Below are 24,530 nucleotides of genomic sequence, written 5' to 3'. Positions count from 1 at the left end.
TAGATGGCTTCTTATTCTTCTTAAGAAATAAACCTTTTTTGGTAATTTTTGTATATTTTTGTATAATTTTGCTTGCTCGTTAAAATTTTGACTATCATCTATAATTACACCTAAGTATTTTATACTTTCAACACAGTTTAGTGATGAACCATCCATACCAATATTTGATTCAGTATTCTCTCGGAGTTTCATATATTTAGTTTTACATAAATTCACCTTCAACTTGTTTATTTTCAACTCATTTTTAACTCTTCTCAAGTCCTCATTTGGTCTTTGGAGCAATGTTCCGACATTCGCCTCATAAATGTAGATCGGACTATTATCCGTTAAAAGCCTTACCCTAGAACCAGATCAATGTTAATCGCATTCTATATTTTATCATACACTTTAGTTTTCTGGCTTCTAGCAACCCAATAAGTCTTAAACTATTCCAATTCACCACCCCCATGCAACCGCATTTTGTTGATCAAGATCTGTCTATCGATAGTTTCAAAGGCACTTTTCAAATCTAAAAATCCCAGCCTCTTTTTTGATGTTGATATCTCTACTGGTTCATGAGATATGTATGATGGAAAAAACTTCCCGAACTTCAATTTGACAAATTACTTGACCGATTACAATAACTTTCTATGGGAAGTTAAAAATAAGTTGTTTTGTTTAACCCTTTTATACAAAAACAAAAAGTCTAATTCGGAAACTTAACTAACAAATCGAACAATGTCACTTAACCCCTTCTTCTTCCCAAAGCTTCAAATCTATGATCAATTTTTCCGCAGAGAACAAGATCGATATTTTGACTTGAACGCAATTTTAAAAAAACAATAAATAAAAATAACATGCAATCGTGTTTTCCGTTTATTTCAAAATTTTATATAACCATGCAATCTTACCCCAGATAGCGTAGTTTAAATTTCTCAATTCCATCCATAACTTGAACCGTAAGCTTATCTATAGATTCTCTAGCTTCACGATGTTCCATTATTTCATCAATACTTCTTCTTGTAACGTAGTGATTTGGAAGATTTACCTAGAATCCAAAAGAATCAAAAAAACTCTTTTAAATAAATTTCTAACTTTTATACCTTATGTCTTGCGATGGACTTTAAGATTAGCCATAAGACGTAAAAAGTAAACCAAACTGTAAAATACAACGGGATGTACCATAGTTTGCGTCCAATATAGAAGTAGCTGTATTTTTTGACACGAGGTTGTTCCGGTGCTGGCGGCGGTGGTGGTGGCTCGGTTGTCATCGGCACGTGATGATGATGACCATGATGGTAGTCATCATACACTATGTCTGGATAATCATGTGGGTGGTGATCGTGGAAGATCGGGCCATGAGAGAACTCAATGTCTGGATGGTGTTCATGATGGCGGGGATGGTCATGTTCATGACCATGTTCTTCCAAGTAACCTGGTGGCGGTGTTGGATATTCCTTGCCATCAACATAACCTCCGATTTCGTGGTGATCATGGTGATGATCATCATGATGATGATCTGGTGGTGGTGATTCGTCCATCATTCCACCACCGACATCCCCTGCATCTCCGTCATCCATTGCATCTGGTGGGGGTGCCTGATCATCCCCAATGTCATCAGTGTCATCCATCGACGATTTTGGAGGATTGTAATGATAACCGTCACCTCCGTTGGAATTCTCGTCCCCCTTTGGAGGACTATATTGATATCCACTTACATCAACGTTCGCTCCATCAGCAGGTTTTGGATTTTTCATACTTTCAGGCAATAGGTCGGGACTTATAGGTCCCACAAATTCAGTGTTATCCAATGGTCCTGCTGCTGGTGGTAGATAACTTGTAATTGCATCTGATGGTAAAGCTTGTTTGATTTCCGTCGTCGTTGGCGCAGGATATCTTGAGTTAATATTCGGTGGAAAAGCATACAAGTCCTGGTTTGGTAAAAACGAGGACACTGATACCTTATTCGACGTTTGACCAATCGGGCGGGCTATTGAGGGCTTATTTCGATTTTGTTTGAGTAGTTTGAATGTATTCGATGCAACACCCTCTGCCGGGGTAAACCGATCGGAAAATTGTCCTAAAACGAAGAGAAATATAAAGATTTTGGTTAGAAACAATTAAAATATTAGTTGCTTCCTAGAAAACTAAATGAAGCATGACTAAAAGGGAATATTATTTTCTTTGGACTTTTGGCTAATCTTATATGACTTGGAAAAGAAATTAACTATTTTGTTCAAACAGATAAGGAACTAAGCTCCCAAAACCCACCCGTTTATTGGTCAAAATAAAAACAAATAAAATTCTAGATTTAATAAAGTTTATTTTTGAATTCATTCGTTATCTTGAGTGTATGATGATTCTTTATATTTCATTATGCTTTCCATAACATTGAGAGTCAATTCATCTATTAACTCTCTTAAGTCTTCTTTCTCTAACTTTATTTCAGTAAAACTCCTTAATTGATCTTTATATTGCTTGGGAATTTTGGCCTTTAAAAAATAAAAATAAATCAAATGCAATTAACTTTATTTCAAGGATGATCATATTCCATTAATATATTTTTACCTTATGATGTAAAGTCGATCGAAAAACCAGCAATACATAATAAAAGCTTAGCCATACGCAGAAAAATAATGGAACATACCAAATTGTACGAGCAATATAGAAATAGCTGTATTTTTTAACACGGCCCACAGCTGATGTGGCTTCTGTTATTGCTTTTGAAAATTGGTTAGATTGTGTTGAACTTAAGGAACGCTCGGAGTTTTTAGTGGGTTCAATTTGCCCGATGGCAGAATTTGGGTTATTTTCGCTTTCCTGTGCCGTAGCTGTCAGCTTCTTCAGGTTCAGACTGTCAGGTTCTTCATTTGAACTATTATTAAAATGGTCCGTAGATTGATTGAAAGGCAGTCTTTTTGGATGGGATTGTGCATATTCTAAGGCAGGTGCATCAATTGGGATAACGGACTGGTCGAGATGTTGTTCTAAGGAAATTTAAACAATATTTCAAAAAGGTATGGTAAGAAGTCAGTGATTTTAGTTTGGAGAACATTCTTCCATTTTTCTTTTTCAACAAAATCGTCTAATAAATTGAGAGGTTCAAATAAATTAGTCGGTACGTTACTCTTCATCTCCAGAAGGTTCGAAACAAGTAAATAGGAATATCTGTTTTCTTTAGCTAATCGTTCTTCAACTTTATTAATTATCAACAACTTTTTCTCAAGAGAAATGCTACTTCGAGACATTTTTAATTATATTCACTGAAGACTGAATATAGCATGTTCTTGTTTATTTATTTATTTATTTATTTATTTATTTATTTATTTGATGGAATTAGCTTACACAATAAGATACAATATCTTTTAAGATAGCGCAAGTTTCAGTATTAACATACTATTTAAAAATGTTTATGATGTTAAGTGAAAAAAAAACTGATTAACATTATCAAAGAAAGATTTAAAAACTAATAAAAAACAAAATGCAAAATTACTTTATGATAAATTAAATGAAAAAGAAAGAATAGTTGCATTTAACAAATTGAAAGGTAATAAAATTAGTTAAATATAATCGAAAAAGTTTATCATCGAGAGTCTCCAAAGTATTGTCTAAGTCTCGTCTTGAACCGAGTGCTGCATCCAATCATCTTTATGGGCAGGGGTAGGGAATTCCACAATCGAACCGCGTGTATAAAAAATTGACGACTAGAAACAAGGTAAGAATAGCGTAATGGAGTCAGATCATAACTTCTAGTTGAACGAGGAAATTGAATTTTGCTATAAAGATATGGTGGTTTTTTTGTTTGCAGAATACTATGAAGCATTAATAAAGTTCTTAAAGCAAATACATTTTCTAGAGAGGCGCCATGTATTATTTTCGAGTATGCAGAAATATGTTCATATCTCCGCAGACCAAAGACATACCTTGCCACACTGTTATAAACAACATTAAGCTTCCTTTTGTCCCTGAAATCACAATTACTAAAAATTTCACAACCGTATAGTAATAGGGGAATGAGAAGTGATTTAGCTAGTATCATTCTTGTTTTAATTGGGGTAATTTTTTGGGTGGTCCATAACATTCGTAAGCCTCCATACACTCTTCCAATTGTCGTATTTATATGGTTTGTCCAGGTGAGGTTTCTGTTAAATACTACTCCTAGGTTTTTAGCAGATTCAACAAACTGAACTGGAATATTGTTAAGCAGTATTGGAGGAAAATACGTCGTTTCTAATGGGTTTCTGGAAATAATAAGACATTTTGTTTTGGTTGGGTTTAAACAGAGCCCATTAGATTGAGACCAGTGTAGGACCTTATTTAGGTCTTCGTTTATCTCATAACCTCCATTTTCAATTAGACCTAGAGAACAGATATATCTAAGTTGAACGTCGTCAGCATACATATGAAATGACGAGTTGAATCCTAGAGACGGCAGTTCATTTATATACATGGTAAATAGAAGAGGTCCCAAAATTGATCCTTGGGGGACACCTCGACTAAGCGGAAGGAAGGTAGACGTTTGATTATTAGCAACGACTGCTTGATACCTTGAGGATAAATATGAAAAAACTAGTTTCACTGATGAAGACACGAACTGGAATTTATCTCGTAGTTTGGTGCATAAAATATGGTGGTCAACGGTGTCAAATGCTTTTGAGAAGTCTAAAAGTGTGAGGAAAGTCACATTGTTCTTATCAAGACTCTCTCTAATTTCTTCAACTACATTTATGAGAGCTGTTGTGCAGCTATGACCTGGGCGAAACCCGGATTGATTTGGGCATAACATTTCATTTTGATCCAAGTATTGCCTTATTTGCGTGTTTAAGATTTTCTCAAGAACTTTCGATAAAAAAGGTAGTATAGCTATTGGTCGGTACTCATTACGGTTCTTTGGTATAGGAATGATTTTAGCTTTTTTCCAAAATGCGGGAAAAACTCCAGTCGTTAAAATAGTATTGAAGAGATAAGTAAGAGGTTTTAAGGTATATGGAAGGGTCGCTTTTAAAAACACTGGATGAATTTCATCAAAACCCACTGAATTAGATTTTATAGATAAGCAAAATTTAAGAACATCTTCTTCATTCACATTAGAAAAGCTAAAGCCTATAGAAGATAGGCTGTCAGCTTCCAAATTTAGAGTGATGGAGCTACCATGTTCAAAAGATGAGAGAGACGTAAATTTTGTATTCAATTCATCACAGTTAATAGCATTATCTGAATTATTTTTATGTTTACCAACACCTATATCCTTAAGATTTTTCCAAAGCTTATGACCAGCCAGAGAAGGATTTAGTCGAGAAGAATAATAAAATTTTTTTGATTCCCTAATTTTAAGCACAACTTTGTTTCTCAAGTCGTTATAAGCTCTCCGAAACACTTGAAGTCTAAAACGTTTCCATGTTTTATATGCCGTATTGCGTTGATTGATTAGTGTTTTTATATTATTGGTAAACCAAGGAGAGTCCTTGCACCTCAAGATTTTTGTTTTAATTGGGACGTGAACATTAAAAAGGAAGTTTAAATTTTCCTGAATAAATGCAAGTTGATCATCAACAGAAAACATTCTAGAAATTAGAGACCAATCAATTGACATTAAGTCGTGTTCTAAGCGATAGTAATTTATATTTTTGAAGTCCCTAAAGCTGTAACTATTACAAGAAACTAAAGGTTCACACTCAAAAGTTAGGTGCAGCAGATCATGGTGTGAGAAACAAGACGCAGATAGTTGGTCAAAATGCAGAACTTTATTTAAGTGGCTTACAAAAAATACATCAAGCAGGGTACTTGATTCTCTTGTAAAGTGTGTGGGAGTAGATGTATTTACTGGGTGTAAATTGAAAACCTTCAAATCATCAGTGAGTGAGGACTCTAAGATCAGATTACTATTAAAATCTCCTCCTAATACAATATAAGGCGATATATTAGCCAACTCATCTAGCTTAGTTAATAATGATGTGGTATCAATATTTTTGTTAGGTCTGTATGCAGATCCCAATACAATTTTGTTGTCCCTGCAAGTGATTTTAATAAAGATAAAATTAATATCATCACTAGGTAAAGATTCACATACAAATTCCGGTTTTAACCCACAGCGCGCATAGATGGCAACACCACCCCCAATTCTATCTACTCTGTCTCGTCTAAATAATTTGAAACCCCCCAAACGATACAAAGAATCATTTATTTCCGGCCGAAACCATGTTTCAGTCACATACACAACATCCACTTTTGAATCTGCGAACAAATACCTAAATTCGTCGATTTTCGGAAGTAAACTCTGGGCATTTATACAACAGATCTGAAGACCATTACGCTGACTACACAAAATATTAATCATATTCCGAGAGATGTCATTATAACTAACGATTGTGGAGTTCCCATTGTTTACTATATTAGGGCCAACCATTTAAAGTAACTAAAAACAATTGGCGGCTAATAAAGCGCACCTTAAGACAAGTGAGATGGAATGCATCATCGATAGAAAAACTCGACCTGACAAAACCCAAAGCCTCAAACTCAATGATAAACAAAAATAAAAAAGAAAGCTCTAAAAAGGTAACGAATTTCAATATTAAATGCATTACAATAATTAAGAGAAAGAAAATAAAATAAAAAGTATTAATAAATTGAAATAAAGAAATTGCATAATGAAAGAATTTAAAAACAAGAGAAAAAATATTGAAATTAAAAACAAGAGAAAAAAAAAAAATTAAAAGAATGATAATTAAAATAAAATAGATGATGATTATTGTTTTTCCCTTCTTAATCTTTGTAATCAGCTTCATTATCGTTTGTTGTCGTTAGGTCAGCAGCAAAAATAGCCAAATCCTCAGCATTATTAATCATAGTTGGTCTCTCTTTTGACGTTTTTTTTATATGAACAATGCCACGCATAGTAAAAACGGAAAATAGTTTGTTGTCTCTTTTTAGTTTGAGTGCAGTTTGCAAAAGAGAGCGATTTTTCACTGTAAGACATTCATGAATGAAAACCGCACGGTTGTTGTTATCATTGTCATTGAATCCGAGATCTCGAAGTCGCAGTGGTTGTTGTGATGTCTTTCGGTGATTAGCAATCGATCGAAGTACCATGCTTTTGTCAGTCGGTGACAAGAATTTGATGACAATCGGCGCGTGTGGATAATTGTTATTATTTTGTGTTTTTAAACGGAAAATATTTTTGAGTGAAGGTGGTTGTAAACCACCAACTTGTGCACACATGTTATCAAACATCAATCTTAGATTTTCCTGCGGTAAAAAAGGAACCCCTTGAAGAAGCGCGTCGCTACTTATTTCTTTTTGTTTGTGTTTTTCTTCGGTTTCCTCCAAACGTTTCAAAATATTATTGATGCTGTCGTTGTGTTGATTTAGTTGTTGTTTTAATTGTTCATTTTCCTGTTTTATTGTGTCTACCGTAATCAATTGTGTTTTTATAATCCGAATTCTCTTGTTCATGTCTTCAATGGAAGATTTAAGAGTGGCGATTTCGTCATCAATTTTTTTGGATAACCTCTCTTCGGATTCTGATATTATTAAGGTAAGAGAATTTTTAATCGACTCACTTTGTTTCTTGTTCGCATTTAAAATCCTGGGGAATCCCCTTAAAATATCGTTTTAACAGAAAATTATTTGAAAAAATTCGTGATGATGTAGACTGAAAATCAATTCGTAATGGAGAGATATTCGTTATGTAGAAGTTCGTTAAAGGGAAGTTGGACTGTATAAAAAAAGATTTTAAAGACAATTCCATCTTTACAGGCTTTAGAAAGGCATTTGACAAAGGACGTCATGAAATTCCTTTTAATAATGAGGTAAAATTGGACTTAACGACCGTTTCGGTATGTGGATTTGGTAGCGTTCAGGAGTAACCCTTCATGTCAATTTAAAGTCAATTGTCGTGTACCTCAAGGGAGTCACCTTGGTCCACTACTATATACGAGTATATATTTTGTTTATTAATAATTAGACTCGAAATTAACATTTACTGAACAACAATTCTTGGATACACTTGTCTTGTATGGGTGCCATACTATACTTTATTCATATTGATATATGAACGGATAGTATTCCATTTTTATTTTGTTTTAAGTTTATATTTAAGTAAATATTGTAAAATTAAAGTAAGCATTTAAGGTACGTTGAATGAATATATGTATGTTTAGTTTTTATATGTGAAAATAATATATGATTGGTTAAATCTTTAATTGATTGTTGAGGACTTTTGTAGACCTGGAAAATCTATTTTTTACTTTCACGGTTTGATATTTTTAAATGTTCTTACTTTTAGACCAATTTCAGTATTTTTTTAAAATATAAACTTTGTGAAAAAAAATATTTTTTTAAAAATTTAAACAGCAGTGAGCCTGTGGTACATCTTTTACGTCAAGAAACATAAAAAACAAATTCACTTTAAAAAAAATGCTGCGCAGTTTTTAAGCTTCCAAAGTTTTTGTCCAATTTTGGTAAATGATAAACCAATTATTTCAGTACAAAACAAACATTAAAATTGAAGATATATGAGAGCAATACAAATTCTAAATACTGAATACAAAAAGCCTTCCCTGTTTGAAAGACGCGAAAAAATTACATTTTATCTTAAAGGCTTTCAAAAAGGACTTAAAGTTTTCAACCATTATAAAAGAATTTACACACTAATTAACATCAACCTCTGCCACGCTATTTAAAAAGTCAATATTTTTTCGCTGTTTTTGAATTAAAATCGATTTTTCAAGTTAATATTTTTGACATTATGTTATATGTAATAATAAGGACCCAGAATTTAGCTTTCGTATTTTAAAAGGAGTGTAATTAACTTATTCCAATATACAACTAGACTGATTTTTTTTTAACTGAATTACATTCGTAAGAAATTTTGAACTTGAGATTTTAATCAAACATGGCATGACAATGATAGAAAAGTTGAAAAAATGGGTACCGAAATTCTCTACATATTGTCGATTGAGTTTAAACTTCTTAAAAGTTAAAGTTGTAAGCAGACTTGGGTTAGGGGGTTTCTATTTTTTTTTTAAGACTTAATATAACAGTTATAGGTAAAAACCAAAAATTCGAATTTTTTCAAAAACAAAACCGATAGATTTTTATTAAAATTTTTCTAAAAATTATTTATTTAGTTAGTTTTTAAATTTGTTCAGGAGCTAATGAACCCTTTTCAATATATATATATTTAAAAAAAAATTGAAAAAATGTATACACAAATATACAAAACTAATGTAAAAAGAATGCTCTAAAGATTTTGAAAAATTAAGGTTTTTTGAGAAATTAAATGGTGTTTTAGTTTTTGAACAAAAATTTATTGTGTAGATCAATCAGATCTTATGGTTGATCTTGGTTATTTGCAGTTATCTGTAGACGGTGTATTACAAGTACTTTTATCTCTTGAAAAAAAGTTTGTCTATTTCACCAGACAATATTCCACCAATTCTTTTAAATACTTGTGCTTATATACTTGCTACACCACTTTGTATAATATTTAACCTTTCTTTAAGCAATGGTGAGTTCTTAGATGAATGGAAATACTCTATAAAAACTCCCCTTCATAAATCAAGAGCAAAAAGTTCGATTGAAAATTACAGACAAATTGAAAATCTGCAGTTAATTCCTAAGGTTTTCGAAGCTGTATTAAAAAACAAATTGTATAATCTTATTCACAATAACCTTTCAGTTTTCCAACATGGTTTCTTAAAAGGTAGATCCACTACTACAAATTTGTCAATATTTTCAAATTTTTGTCTATCACATATGGAAATGCGTTCGCAAGTTGACTCTATTTACACTGATTTTTCAAAGGCTTTCTACCGCGTTCAACATAGTGTTCTCTTAAAAAACTAGAGATATATGGATTTCACTCTCAGCTCTTAATGTGGATAAAGACTTATTTAGTAGGTAGAAAACAGGTGGTAAAAATTGATAATGCCTTATCTAAGGAAAATATACATTTTTCGGGTGTTCCTCAAGGTAGTCACGTAGGACCACTTTTTTTATCATTTTTATAAACTACTTAACATTACATCTTACTCTTTCTAAATGTGTTCTATTTGCTGACAATTTGAAAATATTCAGTTCCATAAATTCACTTAACGATGCAAAAAAAGTTCAAATCGATTTAAATAATTTAATTAAATGGTGTAATATCAATGGGCTTTATTTTAACAATAAGAAAGGTAGCGTTGTAACATTTTCTAAAAATCACAGTCCATTAAATTATAATTATAAACTTGAAAACGACATTTTATAAAGACTTGATAGCCATAGGGTCTAGGAGTAATCTTCGATTCTAAAATGAATTTCTCAAAGCACATAGAGCATGCGATCTCAGAAGCAAACTCTATACTAGGGTTTGTTTTTCGAAATTCAAAATATTTCGAAGACTCCTATACATTAAAAGTTTGCCTTACGAAAAATGTTTGGCTATTCAAATGTTCCATCTTATGAGACGAGGTGTATTTTAATTGATCTAAAATCTCTTTGCTAAGAGAAGAAAATTAAACTCAATCCTTTTTGCTTTTGATGTCTTGAATTTTAATATCGACTGTCCATTTTTGTTATCTATGTTTTTTATTTATGCGCCATCTAGAAACTTGAGCCCTAGTGACTGCGATTTTTTAAATGTTCCTTAACACAGTACTATAGCTATGCTAAGTATAATCATAATAATGAATATGACTTTGCATTTGATTTTAATATTAATATCTAGGCATATTTTGAAACATAAATTATTAAATTTGTTATCTAATATATAAAAAATTTTCCTGTCACAGTGTTAGTTGCCATACTCCTCCGAAACGGCTTAACCAAATTCAATGAAATTTTGTATACATATTCGGTAGGTCTGAGAATATGTTTTTATCTATTTTAAATATTACTTAGTGCTATGATTTAATTGCATCAACTTCGTACATGGTACAACTACCTTACAAGAGTATTCAGTGACGCTATGTACAATGAAGCATTGATCGTGAACTACAAACCAATACTGTAGAAATGGCAGCAATTTTTGCTCGCAATGTCCCAATAATGAATGAAGAACAAAGAACCATTTTTGACCACATCATGATCGAAGTTTCGGCAGGACAAGGTGGATTCTTTTTTTTTGGCAACAAATTTCTTATTTTGCTAATTCTTGCTAAATACGATAAAATAATAGTTTCGCATTGGCTGTTGCATCTTCTAGGATTGCATCTTTATTGGATGGAGGCAGAACAGCTTATTCAGTACTTAAAATGCTACTAAATTATCAACATAACCCAAACGCGGTGTGCAATAAAAAAAAAACAATCATCCATGGCCAAAGTGTAAAATTATCATCTGAGATGAATGTACTGTGGCACACAAACATTCGCTTAAGGCGTTGAAAGATATACAAAACAACGACAGGTTCTGACAGGTGATTTCAGACAAATTCCGCGTTATTCCGCGTACAACGTACGCTTATGAGATCAACGCGTGCTTAAAATCATCGCCACTATGGCGTAATGTTGAAAAAGTAATACTGCAAAAAAAGTATGATTCAAGCTCCATCCGCTGAAACATTCTTAAAACAACTGATTGTAATAGGAGACGGTAAAGTTACTACCGGTGAAACTGGATGAATAAAATTATCGGTCGATTTCTGCACGATTATTGATTCACAAGACCAGATATTTCCCGATTTACACAGACAATATACAAATCATGAGTAGCTGGTAGAAAGAGCAATTCTAGCAGCAAAAAATGTGGATGTCAACGAATTAAATCTCAAGATGTGACATTTGTTATCAGTATACTTGGTGTCATACAAATTGATACAGTTTGTGATGCTACCGAAGCTGCAAATTATCCAAATGAGTTTTTGAACTCATTGGATTTACCGGGCATGCCACCGCATAGTTTAAAACTGAAGGTTGAATCTCCGGTAATTTTGTTTCTTAATTTGAACCGACTGCGGTTGTGCAGCGGCACGCGATTAGTAATTGAAAAATTAATGAAAAAAGTTATCGAAGCCATAATTCTTAATGGCAAATTCCGAGGTGAAAATATATTATTACTGCGAATTTCTATTATACCCACAGATGTGCCAATTCAATTCAAACGCCTTCAATTTCCAATTAGATAAGCATTTGCAATGACTATCAATAAGTCTCAAAGCCAAACGATTTCTGTCGGTGTCTCAAATTTCCGCACTTCATGTTTTTTCATACGGACAATTAAACGTAGCGTGCTATTAGGTGGGCAAACCATCCAGTTAGTTTGTATTAGCGAAAGATGGGATCACAAAAAATATTGTTCACTCTGTTGCATTAAGGGATTAATATTATATAATATATAGCGATATGTATATAATTTTAAAGAATTAATTTTAATAAATTAAAAAAAAATGGTTGGTGATTTGTTATTTTAATATTTTGGCAACGTTTACAGTGCTCTATACCTCTTCCACTTACATACCAAGTCCTTACAAACTTGAAATAAGTTATTTATTTCTAGCAAAATATTCTTTAAAAAAATTGTATATGACAAAGCAACGTTTGTCGGGTCAGCTAGTAATGCTATAAGTAAATTATGTTCTTTATTTTTATGTTATGTATAATTATTAGTCTAAATACAGTTTGTAACTTTTAAGACGAATAAATAAAAAATAAAAAATATAAATTAAAAGTACTATGGTACCCGTGGCATGATGGTTAGTGCGTTGGACTGTCATGCTAGAGGTCTTGGGTTCGATCCCTGCCTATGCCACCTAAAGTCTTTTCACGGGTACTGCCTCTTGCGAGGAATTGACAAATTCTCCAAGAGTAACTATTGTCATGAAAAAGTGCTTTCTCAAAATTAGCCGTTCGGAGTCGGCATATAAACTGTAGGTCCCCTCCATTCCTGACAACATTACTCGCACACAGGAATGGTTGAGAGTTGTAAGTCACTAGGCCTTGGTTCTCAATGGACTGTCGCGCCACCCAATTTATTTTTATTTTATTTTACTATGTTTAAACAGACCCTTTGGATACTGTAGCATACGAATTGACGATATTATTCAACTGCGTATTGTCAATATAAACGATACAATTACTAATGGCATTGACAGTGCCCCAATATTGACAGGACCTAGTCAAAATTAGTACCTAGTCAAATTAATTTAATTACATTTAAAAATACAATATAATAAACTTAATGTTTTGTTTTGTTTTTCCATGTTTTGAGAACCACGAGTTTTTAAAGAGCGACTTTCCGTGACAGAATATCAACAGACAAAAAAGAAATGTCAAATAGAATTTCGGTTTCAAAACGCTCTGTTTATCTCATAACGTATGTTTACCATTGTTGTTTTAAGCATTTAAATTAAAACAGTTCGGGAATAATAAATAATAATAAATACAATTTTTTTAATCGCTTATGTCAACTCAAATTCCATTCAAAAGATTCGATGCTAATGCTAATGAATAGACACATTTTTACCTTTAATAAATTTTAAAGGTGGGACTTTATTTTGTTTATTTTTGCTTATCAATCTAGCCAAACATCTTAACTTAGGTAGGTTATAAAAACAAATTACGTATACGCCTTAGGCATCCTTTAAAACTTTCCAACGAAAAAATGTACAATTTGAGGGCTTTAAAATTTTGTTACCTCTGTCACCTTTTTGGACAAAAAATCATCTTTTGTCTTGAATGTCCAAACCTTAATTAAATCTACAACCCATGTGTGGCCGTCAACTCTATCTTATTTTCCGATAAAAAAAGATTCCCCCGAAAAAAAGATTCACGTCAATCGAAAGATATAAGATAGAAGGATAGTGCATTATGCCTTTTGAAAAGAACAGAAACAAAAAACAAAATGAAATCCTGCCCTAGACAAATTCACATAATTTTTCCTAGAAAAGACTAAAAAAACACAAAAACAATATTCCATCTTTTCAATAAAGCTACCAAAAGAGAAAATTCAAACCTTCATTCATACATAAACGAAAATATAACACAAAAACGACAACAACAGAAAAACTGACTGATTATTACCTTTTCCGCTTAGTTTATCAATTTCAGCACGGCTGGGTATCCTCGACGCTTGATAGCTTGGATAAACAACACGTTGTTGGCCATTGCCAGACTTCGACTTGGACGACATGGACACAGGCCTTGAGCGCTCTACTGCTGCTGCTGCTGCTGATGATGATGATGCTGATGGACTGTAACTGTAACCTTTGCTGTTCGGTGTTAATAGCTGGGAAAAAGGATAAGCTGGACGATAGTCAACAGCACGTCCCGTAGCCGGTGGTGGTAATGTAACCTCACTTTCCTCCTCTTCTTCCAAATTGTCAGCATTATTGCTGTTGGCAGAAGCAGAAATGACAAAAGATGGGTGGTAATGATTTGTTGGTATTGTTGTTGTTGTTTCTGCTGCTGCTGCTACTCTTGGTTCAGTAACTCTTTCTGATGAGGATGATGTTGTTTGTAATGAACTATACCCAGGTGTAAATTGTCTGTCGTCTGCGGTAGATAATAAAGATTCGAAGGGCTCGTTGAATCGCTGAGGTGTTGCTGTTTGGGTTGTGGAAATGACATGTTCACTTGAGTTAAAGCTGTTTAAAAAAAAAGGATAATGACAAATTTTTAATAATTCACATTAAAATTGAGATTATAAGATACAAAAATTAAATTTAATTCAGAATTTTATGTAATTTAAAAAGCTATGTATAAAAATAAAGAACGTAATTTCGTTAGACTGAAAATAACCAACATATAGGGTCTTTAAAAAATGTCTGGACTAGTTTAAACAAAAATATGGAATTACATTCAGAGGGCTTATGATTAAATCCAAAAATATTTCAATTTTTTTTCTTTTTGATTGACTCTTCAACAGCCATAAGAACTTTGATTAAAAACGTAATTCGCTTAAAAGGTCAAAGAATTGATGTTCCGAGATGAAAGTGTACCTTGTAAGGAGAGATGATTTTTACTTCCCAAAATCGTTATCTTACAAAATACTTTAACAAACAAAATTGACGCATATGACGCTTGCAAAACACGCTCGTTGTTCTCGAGAAATAATTCATCCACAGAGAGTGATAATTTGATGCTGATTGTGGAGAAGTGTTATCATTACGCTATTTTTCTTTAAAATTGGAGCTGGGAACATCGATCATTTCTGCAAATAGTGGGAGTTCCAGAGTCATATGAACTGACTTTTCTATGTACTGAAATTGAAGACATGCATTCGGAAGACTGCCACGTATGGCTATGGTTTATGCATGATGGAGCAAAACATCACACAGTTGGCTTTAGATCTTTTCGTCCTTAAATGTTTTAAGGCCCAACATTTTCCACAAATCCCAAAAAAAAAAAAAAAACGCCCAAATAAATTTAAAATAAAAGAACGCCCAAATTTTCATTTGCCAATTTGCCCACAGAATTTTTAACTTTGTATTAAGGTTTTATTACATTGGGGTTTGGTTTTCTGACATTTATTTTGGGCGTTTGATTTTTATCGTTTCTTATGTCATATCACCCAACGACATCAAGCCCAAAAAGAGAAAAGTCGTCACAGCATTCCCCATACATATTTCATTGTTTGAAAGTGAAACAAAGCCAAATATGTATATTTTTAACTCTATTTGTCATTCCAAATTCTCGGGCGATATGTTAGTTTGTAATTTGGGCCTTATTGTATTTTAAAATTGATTTGGGCAAAATGACATTGATTGCGGGCTTTGTTGCATTTTCTTCTGAAAAAGTTTTTGGATGAGAGAGAGAACCATTTTTGGGTTATATTACATTTTTAATATCTTGGTGTTATTTTATTGAGTAAAAAGTCCGAACGCTTCTTTTTATTTTGAACGTTCTTTTTGTTTTTGAAAGTCAGAAAACCCAAAAAAAGTTTTACCACCAAAAGGTTTGGTAATATTGCCCAAATTGTACAACAAAATGTTAAAACAATTCTCTATGGCGCTATGATTTTTTATAATTTGATTTTTTATAATTTTAGGAGAAAAGATCTAACGCCTCTATACACTATACAGCTTATGGCATAATCATTTGCGTATCAAATTTATAAATCGTGTTATCAGCCACCTGAGTTACTTGGAGCTGAATTTTTTTTTAATTTTTTGTTAGCAATATTGAAGCTCTTAATAACATCATCCCAGCAATCTGTGAGCTACAAATCAAAACCATCAACAAGGTATTAAAACATTGGAAAATAAAAATGACCAAAGTCAGCCCAGATAGCCTCATGAACGAAGTTGTATTTCAAAGTATATTTATTCGTTTCCTTTCTTAAGTTCTTGAAAAATACTCTAAAAAATACTTAATTAGGCTCGGAATTGATCACACTAAAAACAATATTTCTTAAATTTTTACAAAATATGTATTATTAACAACATTTTGCATGAGTTAAGAAAAGTTTTAAGTCAATATCTTTCTTTGTTGTAATAGACTTGAATCGAAAACAAATTCTTTTCAGTTTTTTTAGTTTTTGTAGATTTCCATATTTTAAAAAATTGACTGTCAATTAGATTTTTCTAAAAAAATAAACTTAAAGTTAGCAGATTCCATATGTTTCTGAGATTTTAAGTCATACAGTGATGCACACGAATTTAGCACATTGAAAAGACTACAAGTATTTTTCTACTTTCAATTCTTTATTACTTTCAAAGTAACGGCTCATTTTTATGCTGTTACTATGACTACCTTATATGGTAATAAAAATGTGCCAGTTCCATTCGAAGCGAACTTTCAACGAACTATGGAGTAAAGTTTCCTCAAGGACCATAAGCCGCCGATTAAATAAATCTACGTGAAATCTAGGATACAGTTTGCCAAAGCTCACCTAGACAAACAAATTAGATTTTGGAAAAACGTGTTCTGGAGCGATGAATCCAAATTCTGCCAGTTCGGATCGGATGGGAACAAATATGTAAGGCGTCCAAAAAAAACAGGGAATATGATCCAAGGTACACCATTAAGATGGTGAAACACGGTGGAAGCAACGTTATGGTTTGGGCTGCTTTTTCATTGCACGGCATTGGACCCATCGTAAAAATTGACACTAAAATGGACCAGAACGTGTACAAAGATATACTGTTGCATCATATGATACCCTACGCAAAAGACAATTTGCCGTTATCATAGCGCTTCATGCACGACAACGACCCTAAACACACTTCAAAGTTAGTGAAGTGTGCCTTAGAGGTGAATAAAATTGACGTTTTGAAGTGGCAAGCACAATCACCTGATCTTAACCCAATCGAGAATTTGAGGAATGATGTTGAACATCACATTGAGCAAAAAAAAACAACCAATTTAACACATTGTGGCAGGAGATTCAAAATGCTTGGAATGCAATTCCAAAGTCACGATGTGAGGCTTTGGTTGAAAGTTTGCCAAGAAGAATTGCTTCTGTACTGCAAAATGAAGGGTTCCCTAACAAAAAGAATTGATAAGGGTAAGTAGAATTTTATCAAGAAACTGTCCAGGCGAAAAATTGATGTTTCACCATTCCATACTTTTTTACTTGCGACATATAGGAACTATATGGCAAGTTTTGCATTTGTGCAAAATTTCAAACTCGAGATTTTAATCAAACATGATATTACCATGGTAGTGAAGTCGAAAATAGTGGGTCCCGCGATTCCATCCGGTTGGTTTTGTATGTCTGTCCACGCTCCTTCAGCCTCAACCATTGGGTAGATTGAGTTCAAACTTGGAAGTTAAGGTTTCGAGCAGATGCGGGTTATGGTTTTGTTCATTTTTTTTAAAGATCAAAACTAACAGTGGTCCCCATACATTTTTTTGGTCAAAAAACGAAATTTCGAATTTCTCAAAAACAAACCGATAACTTTTTTTAAATTTTCTCTAAAATGTTATTTTTTAACTTGGCTTCTTTTAGTAAGAAAAAATTTGTTTGTATTGCTCAGGAAAGGTACCGTTCATAGAACCGTTATTTTCTTTTTCAATTTTCTCAGCAACTTATGAACTGATTTCAATAATTTGTTTTCTGTATAAGCTCTATCAAAATGCAATTTTTATTGTTTGGGTTTTTTAAAAAATATTGGAATTTGTATTTTTCAAAATTCTATATCTCAAAAATGGGTCAACATTTATTTACGAAATTCAAATGTAAAGCGTATATTACCAATCACTAAACAACTGCATACCAAAATATTTTAAAAACAAAATTGAAAAATTTTATAATTAAAAAATTAATTTAAAAAAAACTGCTCTAACAATTTACAATAAAAAAATTGAAAAATCAAGGGTTTTTTGATTTATAAAATGGCATTTAAATTTTTGGAGACAAACTTATTTTTCGGGTAAAGTTTTGAATTTTAAAATAGTTTTTTTTTTAAATTATTAACTTAACATAGGAGGTTTTTGTAATGGGTCCGATTTGTCAAATTGAAAATTTTGACATTTCTCGACGTTTCAAGGTCCCTAGAGTCGAAATAAAAGATTTTTAGAAAGATGTCTGTGAGTGCGTGTGTACGTAGGTTCGTACGTCCGTACGTTCGCGACGTTTTTTTCGTCCTCCATAGCTCAAGAACCAGAAGAGATATCCTCTTCAAATAAATTTTGTTATACAGATAATAAGGCAGAAAGATGCAGAAAGGGCTCTCAAGAAAATTGCGTGGGTGGTTTTTTTACCATATGAAAAAAAGGTGAACATTTTGGTTAATCCTAAATATTTTACGATCCAAAAACGCTAGAGACTTGAATTAAATTTTATATAATATATTGTAACGTGGTATCAAAGAAGTATATTTTTTGAAAAAAATCCAATTAACGTTTTTTTTTTATAAATCAAAAAAAACTGAAGAAAAAAATTTGTCACCTCCAAAATTTTCATCTCCAGAAGAATTTTGTGGAACGAAGAATAATGTTTTTGATAAAATTGTGAGAAAAATAGAATTGACAGTTTTTTTTATAAAAAATAAAAACCTAAAAAACATTACTAAAAAATTGGTAAAAATTGAATATCGATTCAAATATCTTTTCAAAAACTTGAAATTTAGGCTTCAAACTTATTTTATCTTATAAAAAATATTGTTTTTAACATTCTGAAAAATGTTGAGAAAAATCGAATTGACAGTTTTTTTACAAAAAATAAAAACCTAAAAAAAAAATTAATAAAAGTTCGTAAAAATTGATTTTCGACTCAAATATCTTTTCAAAACTTTGAGATATTGGATTTAATTTACTTTTATCTTTCAAAAAATATTGTTGTCAATATTAAGTAAGATTTTGAAAAAAATCGAATTGACAGTTTTTTAACAAAAAATTAAAAACCGAAAAAAAATTAACAAAAGTTGATAAGAAATAATTTTCGACTCAAACATCTTTTCAAAAATATTGTTTCCAACATACAGTTAAATTTTGAGAAAAATATAATTGACAGTTTTTGTATAAAAAATAAAAACTTAAAAAAAATGTATAAAAGTTAGTAAAAATTGATTTTCGACTCAAATATCTTTTCAAAAATTTAAAATATTAGTTACAAACTAATTTTATCTTATAAGAAATATTGTTTTCAACATTCGATAAAATTTTGAAAAAAAATCTTTTTTTAGAAAAAATTAAACTCTAAAAAAAAACAATACTAAAACTAGGTGAAAATTTACTTTCAACTCGAATACCTTTTCAAGAATTCAAAATATTGTCTTCAAACTTATTTTATTTCACAGAAAATATTGTTTTCGATATTCAGTAACTTTTATATAAAAGTCCAACAGTTCTTTTTTTCATAAAAATAAAATCTACAAAGAATAGAACGCAAATTTGGTAAAAATTGATACGAGTACATATTGACAAACTTTTAAGTAAGACAAATCAACAGACGGGATGCGAAGTTATCAGTGTGGGTCGCATCTCAGCCTCTTTTTTTGTATGGAAAATTCAACCGACATGTTTTTTCACAAAGAGTCGAAAACAATGGTTTTCAACTAAAGTATTAGGCGAATAAAGATAATGACTTCAAATCATTTATCCAACACAAAATATTGTTATTAATATTTTGCATTAAGTCTTAACGGAGAAAAATCGAGAGACGGGAATGGAAGCTATCAGTGTGGGTCGCATCCCAGCCTCTTTTTCACTTTATTTTTTAAATTGGCATAGCAAAACAAATACCCACTCATTTTTTTTGAAAGTCCTCTCTGCATCTTTTGGTGTTATTATCTGTAAAATAAAATTAATTCAAAGTCTATATCTTTGTTGGTTCCTTAGATATGGCTGATAAAAAATGTATTCCGAGCGTAAGTTTTTTCAATTCGTCAAATCGGACCGATTAGAAAAACTGGAAACACAACCATCGAATTTTGAAAATGGAAGTATTAAAATAAAACTAAAATAATTGTAAGAATTAAAATTGTTCGTTTTTAATTCTCTTTTAAATTTATTTGTTTTATGAAATACCATAACTTGATTACCCTGCACAATTTCAAAACCTTAAAAACGCAAGCCAAGTACTCAAAACAAAAAATATTGACATCCGAATTATCTCCGTCCTTTTGCCAGATTTGATTTTATAAGTTTTTATTTTCCCACCAATTTTTTCTTTGGTATCAATTTTGTTTTTTTTTATTTTAAAAGAAAATAGTTTTTTTTGTTTCCCTAAATATTTTGGAAAATAACAAGGGCACATGAAATTCGGTTTCGAAAAATGAATTGAAATTTCTAGAAGAAAAATTCATATTTTTTGAGGAATAGCTAAACCCAAATTTAAGCAGTATTTTTGTGAGAACTTGATAACTGACTTTCAATTTATTTTTGAAACTGCTTTTCTATATTGAATGATTGTCAGAGTCAACAAATATTCAAGGTAATGAATTTAATTGTTTCTAAACGGTTTTTTAATCATAACCAAAATTTTAATGGGAATTAAAATTTTCTTGTACATTTTCCCATTTGTTGAATTGCATTAACAGAAATTTCTAAATTTGTATTTATAATTGCTTAACAACAAAGTGAATTTTATTTAAAATTTCAAACTTAATTTCAAAATGTATTTATGACAGCAATTTTCATTAAAAAAAAACTCACGTCTTTGGAAATATCAAATCCATATTCATAGCCTTATAGATTTTCGGTCCGTTTTCACTGTTTCCAGCTCCCATAGTTAAAACTTTTGAATAACTTCTAACATCCTTACTTCTTCCAAGAAAAAGTAAAAACAACAACACAACACTATAAGATGGAATCATATTTGGAAAAAAGGATATAACCACTTTCAACTTTTTTAGCAATATTGATATATTTTTTTTTTCAATTCACTTTTAGTTTTTATTTTCAGTTAAAAATATCCCATAAACATCAGACAAAATGATGTCCTTTTCCTTTTCTTCAAATTATTTCCTAGTCTTTTTTTTTAGATCTTAACTTATCATTATGACTCCATCGACCTTACTAAATCTATACAGCACCAAAACAACCTTCTGATAAGATTTTTTTATTTCCTAAAGCTCAATACCGTTCTGGTATTGATGCTGATGCTGTCCCCTCCACATCAAAAGTTAAATAATTCTCACTACTATGGTAAGCTGAAGGTGATGGAAGAAATAACAAATAAATAAAAAAGACTAACATCTGGCCTACATTTTATAACTAAATCAGTGCTAAATAGCTTAGCTGTTGATGTTGACGAAGATGGAGTTTGGTCTCCAAGAGAGATTCTGTATAAATTTAGAAGATACGTTTTTAATAAAATATGTTCCTACATCATATGTACATAGCTATGGGTTGGGTATGCACGAGTATATGTACGTATTTGAATTCTGAAGTTAAATAATTAGCAACCCCTTCACCTTGATGTAGGTACCAACTTGAAGATACATTATTTATGTGTGTTTATAAGAGTGTAGATTTTATGTTTGTGTGTATTGATGATGCTTGATGGTTGCGATGGTACACTCAGCGACAAAAAAATGCACGCAAAACATTAATTTGTTTGTATTTACTTTTTAATGTTTTATAAAATATAACTATTAAATGTATATTAAAAAAGAGGCTGGGATGCGACTTGTCTTGCTTAAAAGGTTTGTATGTTTTTGTGTTTTGTTAAAAAGGTTGTCAAATTAGAAATTAACAACAATATTTTGCGTTTGATGAAATAGTTTGATTTCAAAATCTATTTTGGCTAAACTGATTTTTAGTCGTTAACGAATTTTTACCAATTTAAGTAGTATTTCTTAAAAGCTTTTTTTTATATAAACAAATACAAATTGGAAGAATGAAATAAATTTGTATTCAATGTTTTCTATTGGTCACGATATATGATCAATTTTTAATAATTTTGCGTACTATTTTTTAACAGATTTTAATTTTGTATGGAAAAAACTGAAGGTCGAAAACAATAGCTTTAATAAAATAAAATTAATTTGAATCCTAAATCTCAAATTTTTGGAAAGATAATTGTGTCGAAAATCAAACTTTACGAACTTTTAGAAATGCTTTTTTTAGGTATTTATTTTTTTGTTAAAAAACTGTTAATGTGATTTTTCTCAAAATTTTACTGAATGTTGAAAACAATATTTCTAATAAGGCAAAACTAGTTTAAAGCCAATCTAAAAATTTTGAAAAGGTATTTAAGTCGAAAATAATTTTTTACCAACTTTTGTTAATTTTTTAGGTTTTAATTTTTTGTAGAAAAACTGTCAATTGGATTTATTTAAAATTTGACCGAATGTTAAAGATAAAATTTCTTATAAGATAAAATAAGTTAGAAGCCATAGAATGGACGTACACACTTACGCACAAACATCTTTCTAAAAATCTTTTATTTCGACTCTAGGGACTCGGTGCTCGGAGCATCGTTCCCACAACTAAAAATTGTTAATGAATATTTTTGTGCAAGTTATCTTGAGACCTGTCCTCTTTTACGATTGCTTTAGAACGATTTGGACTCGAATGACACACTTAAAGACTCCTCATTTCTTTATCCCCGCACCAAATTCGAACATTATTTGCCATTATCAGATCCACAAGGAAATTATCGTCAAGCTCCCAAGAAAAGGAGATCTTACAAAGTGCGAAAACTGGAGAGGAATTTACATACCGTTGCCAAATTAGTAGCAAAAACTATATTGGGACGTATCAGAGAACACCGTGAGGCCGCACTCGATGCCGAAGAAGGTGAATTCTCGTGTATTGATCATATTAACACCCTGTGGATCATTATTGAACAGTGCGTTGAATATCAATCACCACTACGCCTGCTGTTCATCGACTTCGAGAAGGCCTTTGATAGCGTTAACAGGGAGTATATCTGGTTAGCTTTACGGAGGTGAGGCATCCAAGAATGATGGATCCAAGTGTCACGTTCTGCACGATAGTAGGTTGGCAGATAATTTTGAAATCCGTAGCGGAGTCAGACAGGGCTGTATTCAGTCGCCAATATTGTTTTTGTTGGTGATAAGCGACGTACTGGGCGCAACTTTGTCAGGTAACGGAGGGATCCAATGGACTTTAAGATAATATATAAAGCACTTGGAATACGCGAACGATGTTTGCTTACTCTCTCATAGGATCATGGATCTCCATCAAACGACAACAAGTGTGGAGAGAAAAGCAGAAGTTGTGGGGCTGAAAATTAATTCCGGCAAAAAAATTATCAGCCTCGAAACCCGACCATCCTCTGAAATAAATATATCCTCGCAACCGGTAAAAAAAGTGGAGAGCTTTCAATACCTTGACGTTATCTGACGCATCGGCAAAGTATAAACGGCGTTTGGTATGTTGTCGAAAATTTGGAGGAAACACTCTATCAGCTTAAGAACAAAGCTACGACTTTTTCGCACAAATGTCGAATCTGTACTTCTTTATGGGTGCAGCACTATCAGATCCACATGTTCTACCTAGAATCCAAATGATTTATGGGTGTAATATTAAAGACGACATGTCTGAGAATATTTCGTAACGCATCCACTATTTTCCTGGCAATCCAGTAAATAAGAGAAGAAATTTACAATGAGAAGGTAGTTATGAAAGAAAACATGAAGACAAGATCTCAAATAAAGTGTTATCGCGTTTAATAATTTCATCGCCCAGTCGTCCTACGAGTGGTACACAGAAATTTAATCACCAGCTGTAAAGAGAACGTCGGTAGTACAGCTAAGCACTGGCTGAAGTAGTTCACACGAACGTTCCTATTTTTGATGAATAACAGAGAATTCTTCACGGCTTTTCAATAGAAGCTGGTGAAATTTATTTCTTAGACACTCGCAGAGGAACTTGAAAACCTTTTTTCATATCACTGCTTTTGGTGAGAATTCAATCACAGAATGACTCTGCCTTAGCGTTGGCTTTATTTGGAATATCAGCAATTTTGATGGAAGGGTGAAAGAACGAAATATTGTGTTTTGAAATTACTATGAAAATAAACATGACACCAACTTGCAGCATCGGTAACAAATAGGGCAATGGCAAAGATTTTACAGATGTGAAGGCTGATTATTTGGGACGAATATACAATGGCCCAAAAGAGATCACTTCGAGATGGAGATATGGATTTGTTGTCTGGTGATTTTCCGGTTATTTCACGATCAAATGCAGCATTAAACACCTGTTTGAAATCAT

At 31.9% G+C, this 24,530-nt stretch overlaps 1 protein-coding gene across 1 annotated transcript; it reads right to left on the bottom strand.

The window, feature by feature from the left end:
• Window positions 1-842: 842 nt before the first annotated feature.
• On the bottom strand, window positions 843-21,363 carry LOC129942037 (uncharacterized). Its single transcript, XM_056050832.1, has 4 exons — window positions 21,000-21,363; window positions 13,983-14,545; window positions 1,083-2,059; window positions 843-1,027 (listed from the first exon to the last, which is right to left on the bottom strand). The coding sequence occupies exons 1-4, from the start codon at window positions 21,158-21,160 to the stop codon at window positions 887-889; spliced, it is 1,842 nt and encodes a 613-aa protein (XP_055906807.1). The 5' UTR covers window positions 21,161-21,363; the 3' UTR covers window positions 843-886.
• Between the last annotated feature and the right edge of the window lie 3,167 nt (window positions 21,364-24,530).

The sequence above is a fragment of the Eupeodes corollae genome, chromosome 1 (assembly GCF_945859685.1).
Source record: "Eupeodes corollae chromosome 1, idEupCoro1.1, whole genome shotgun sequence".
In the NCBI taxonomy this organism is placed as follows: Eukaryota; Metazoa; Arthropoda; class Insecta; order Diptera; family Syrphidae; genus Eupeodes; species Eupeodes corollae.
Note: the sequence above shows the minus strand (reverse complement) of the source record. Positions and strands in the feature narration are given on the sequence as shown.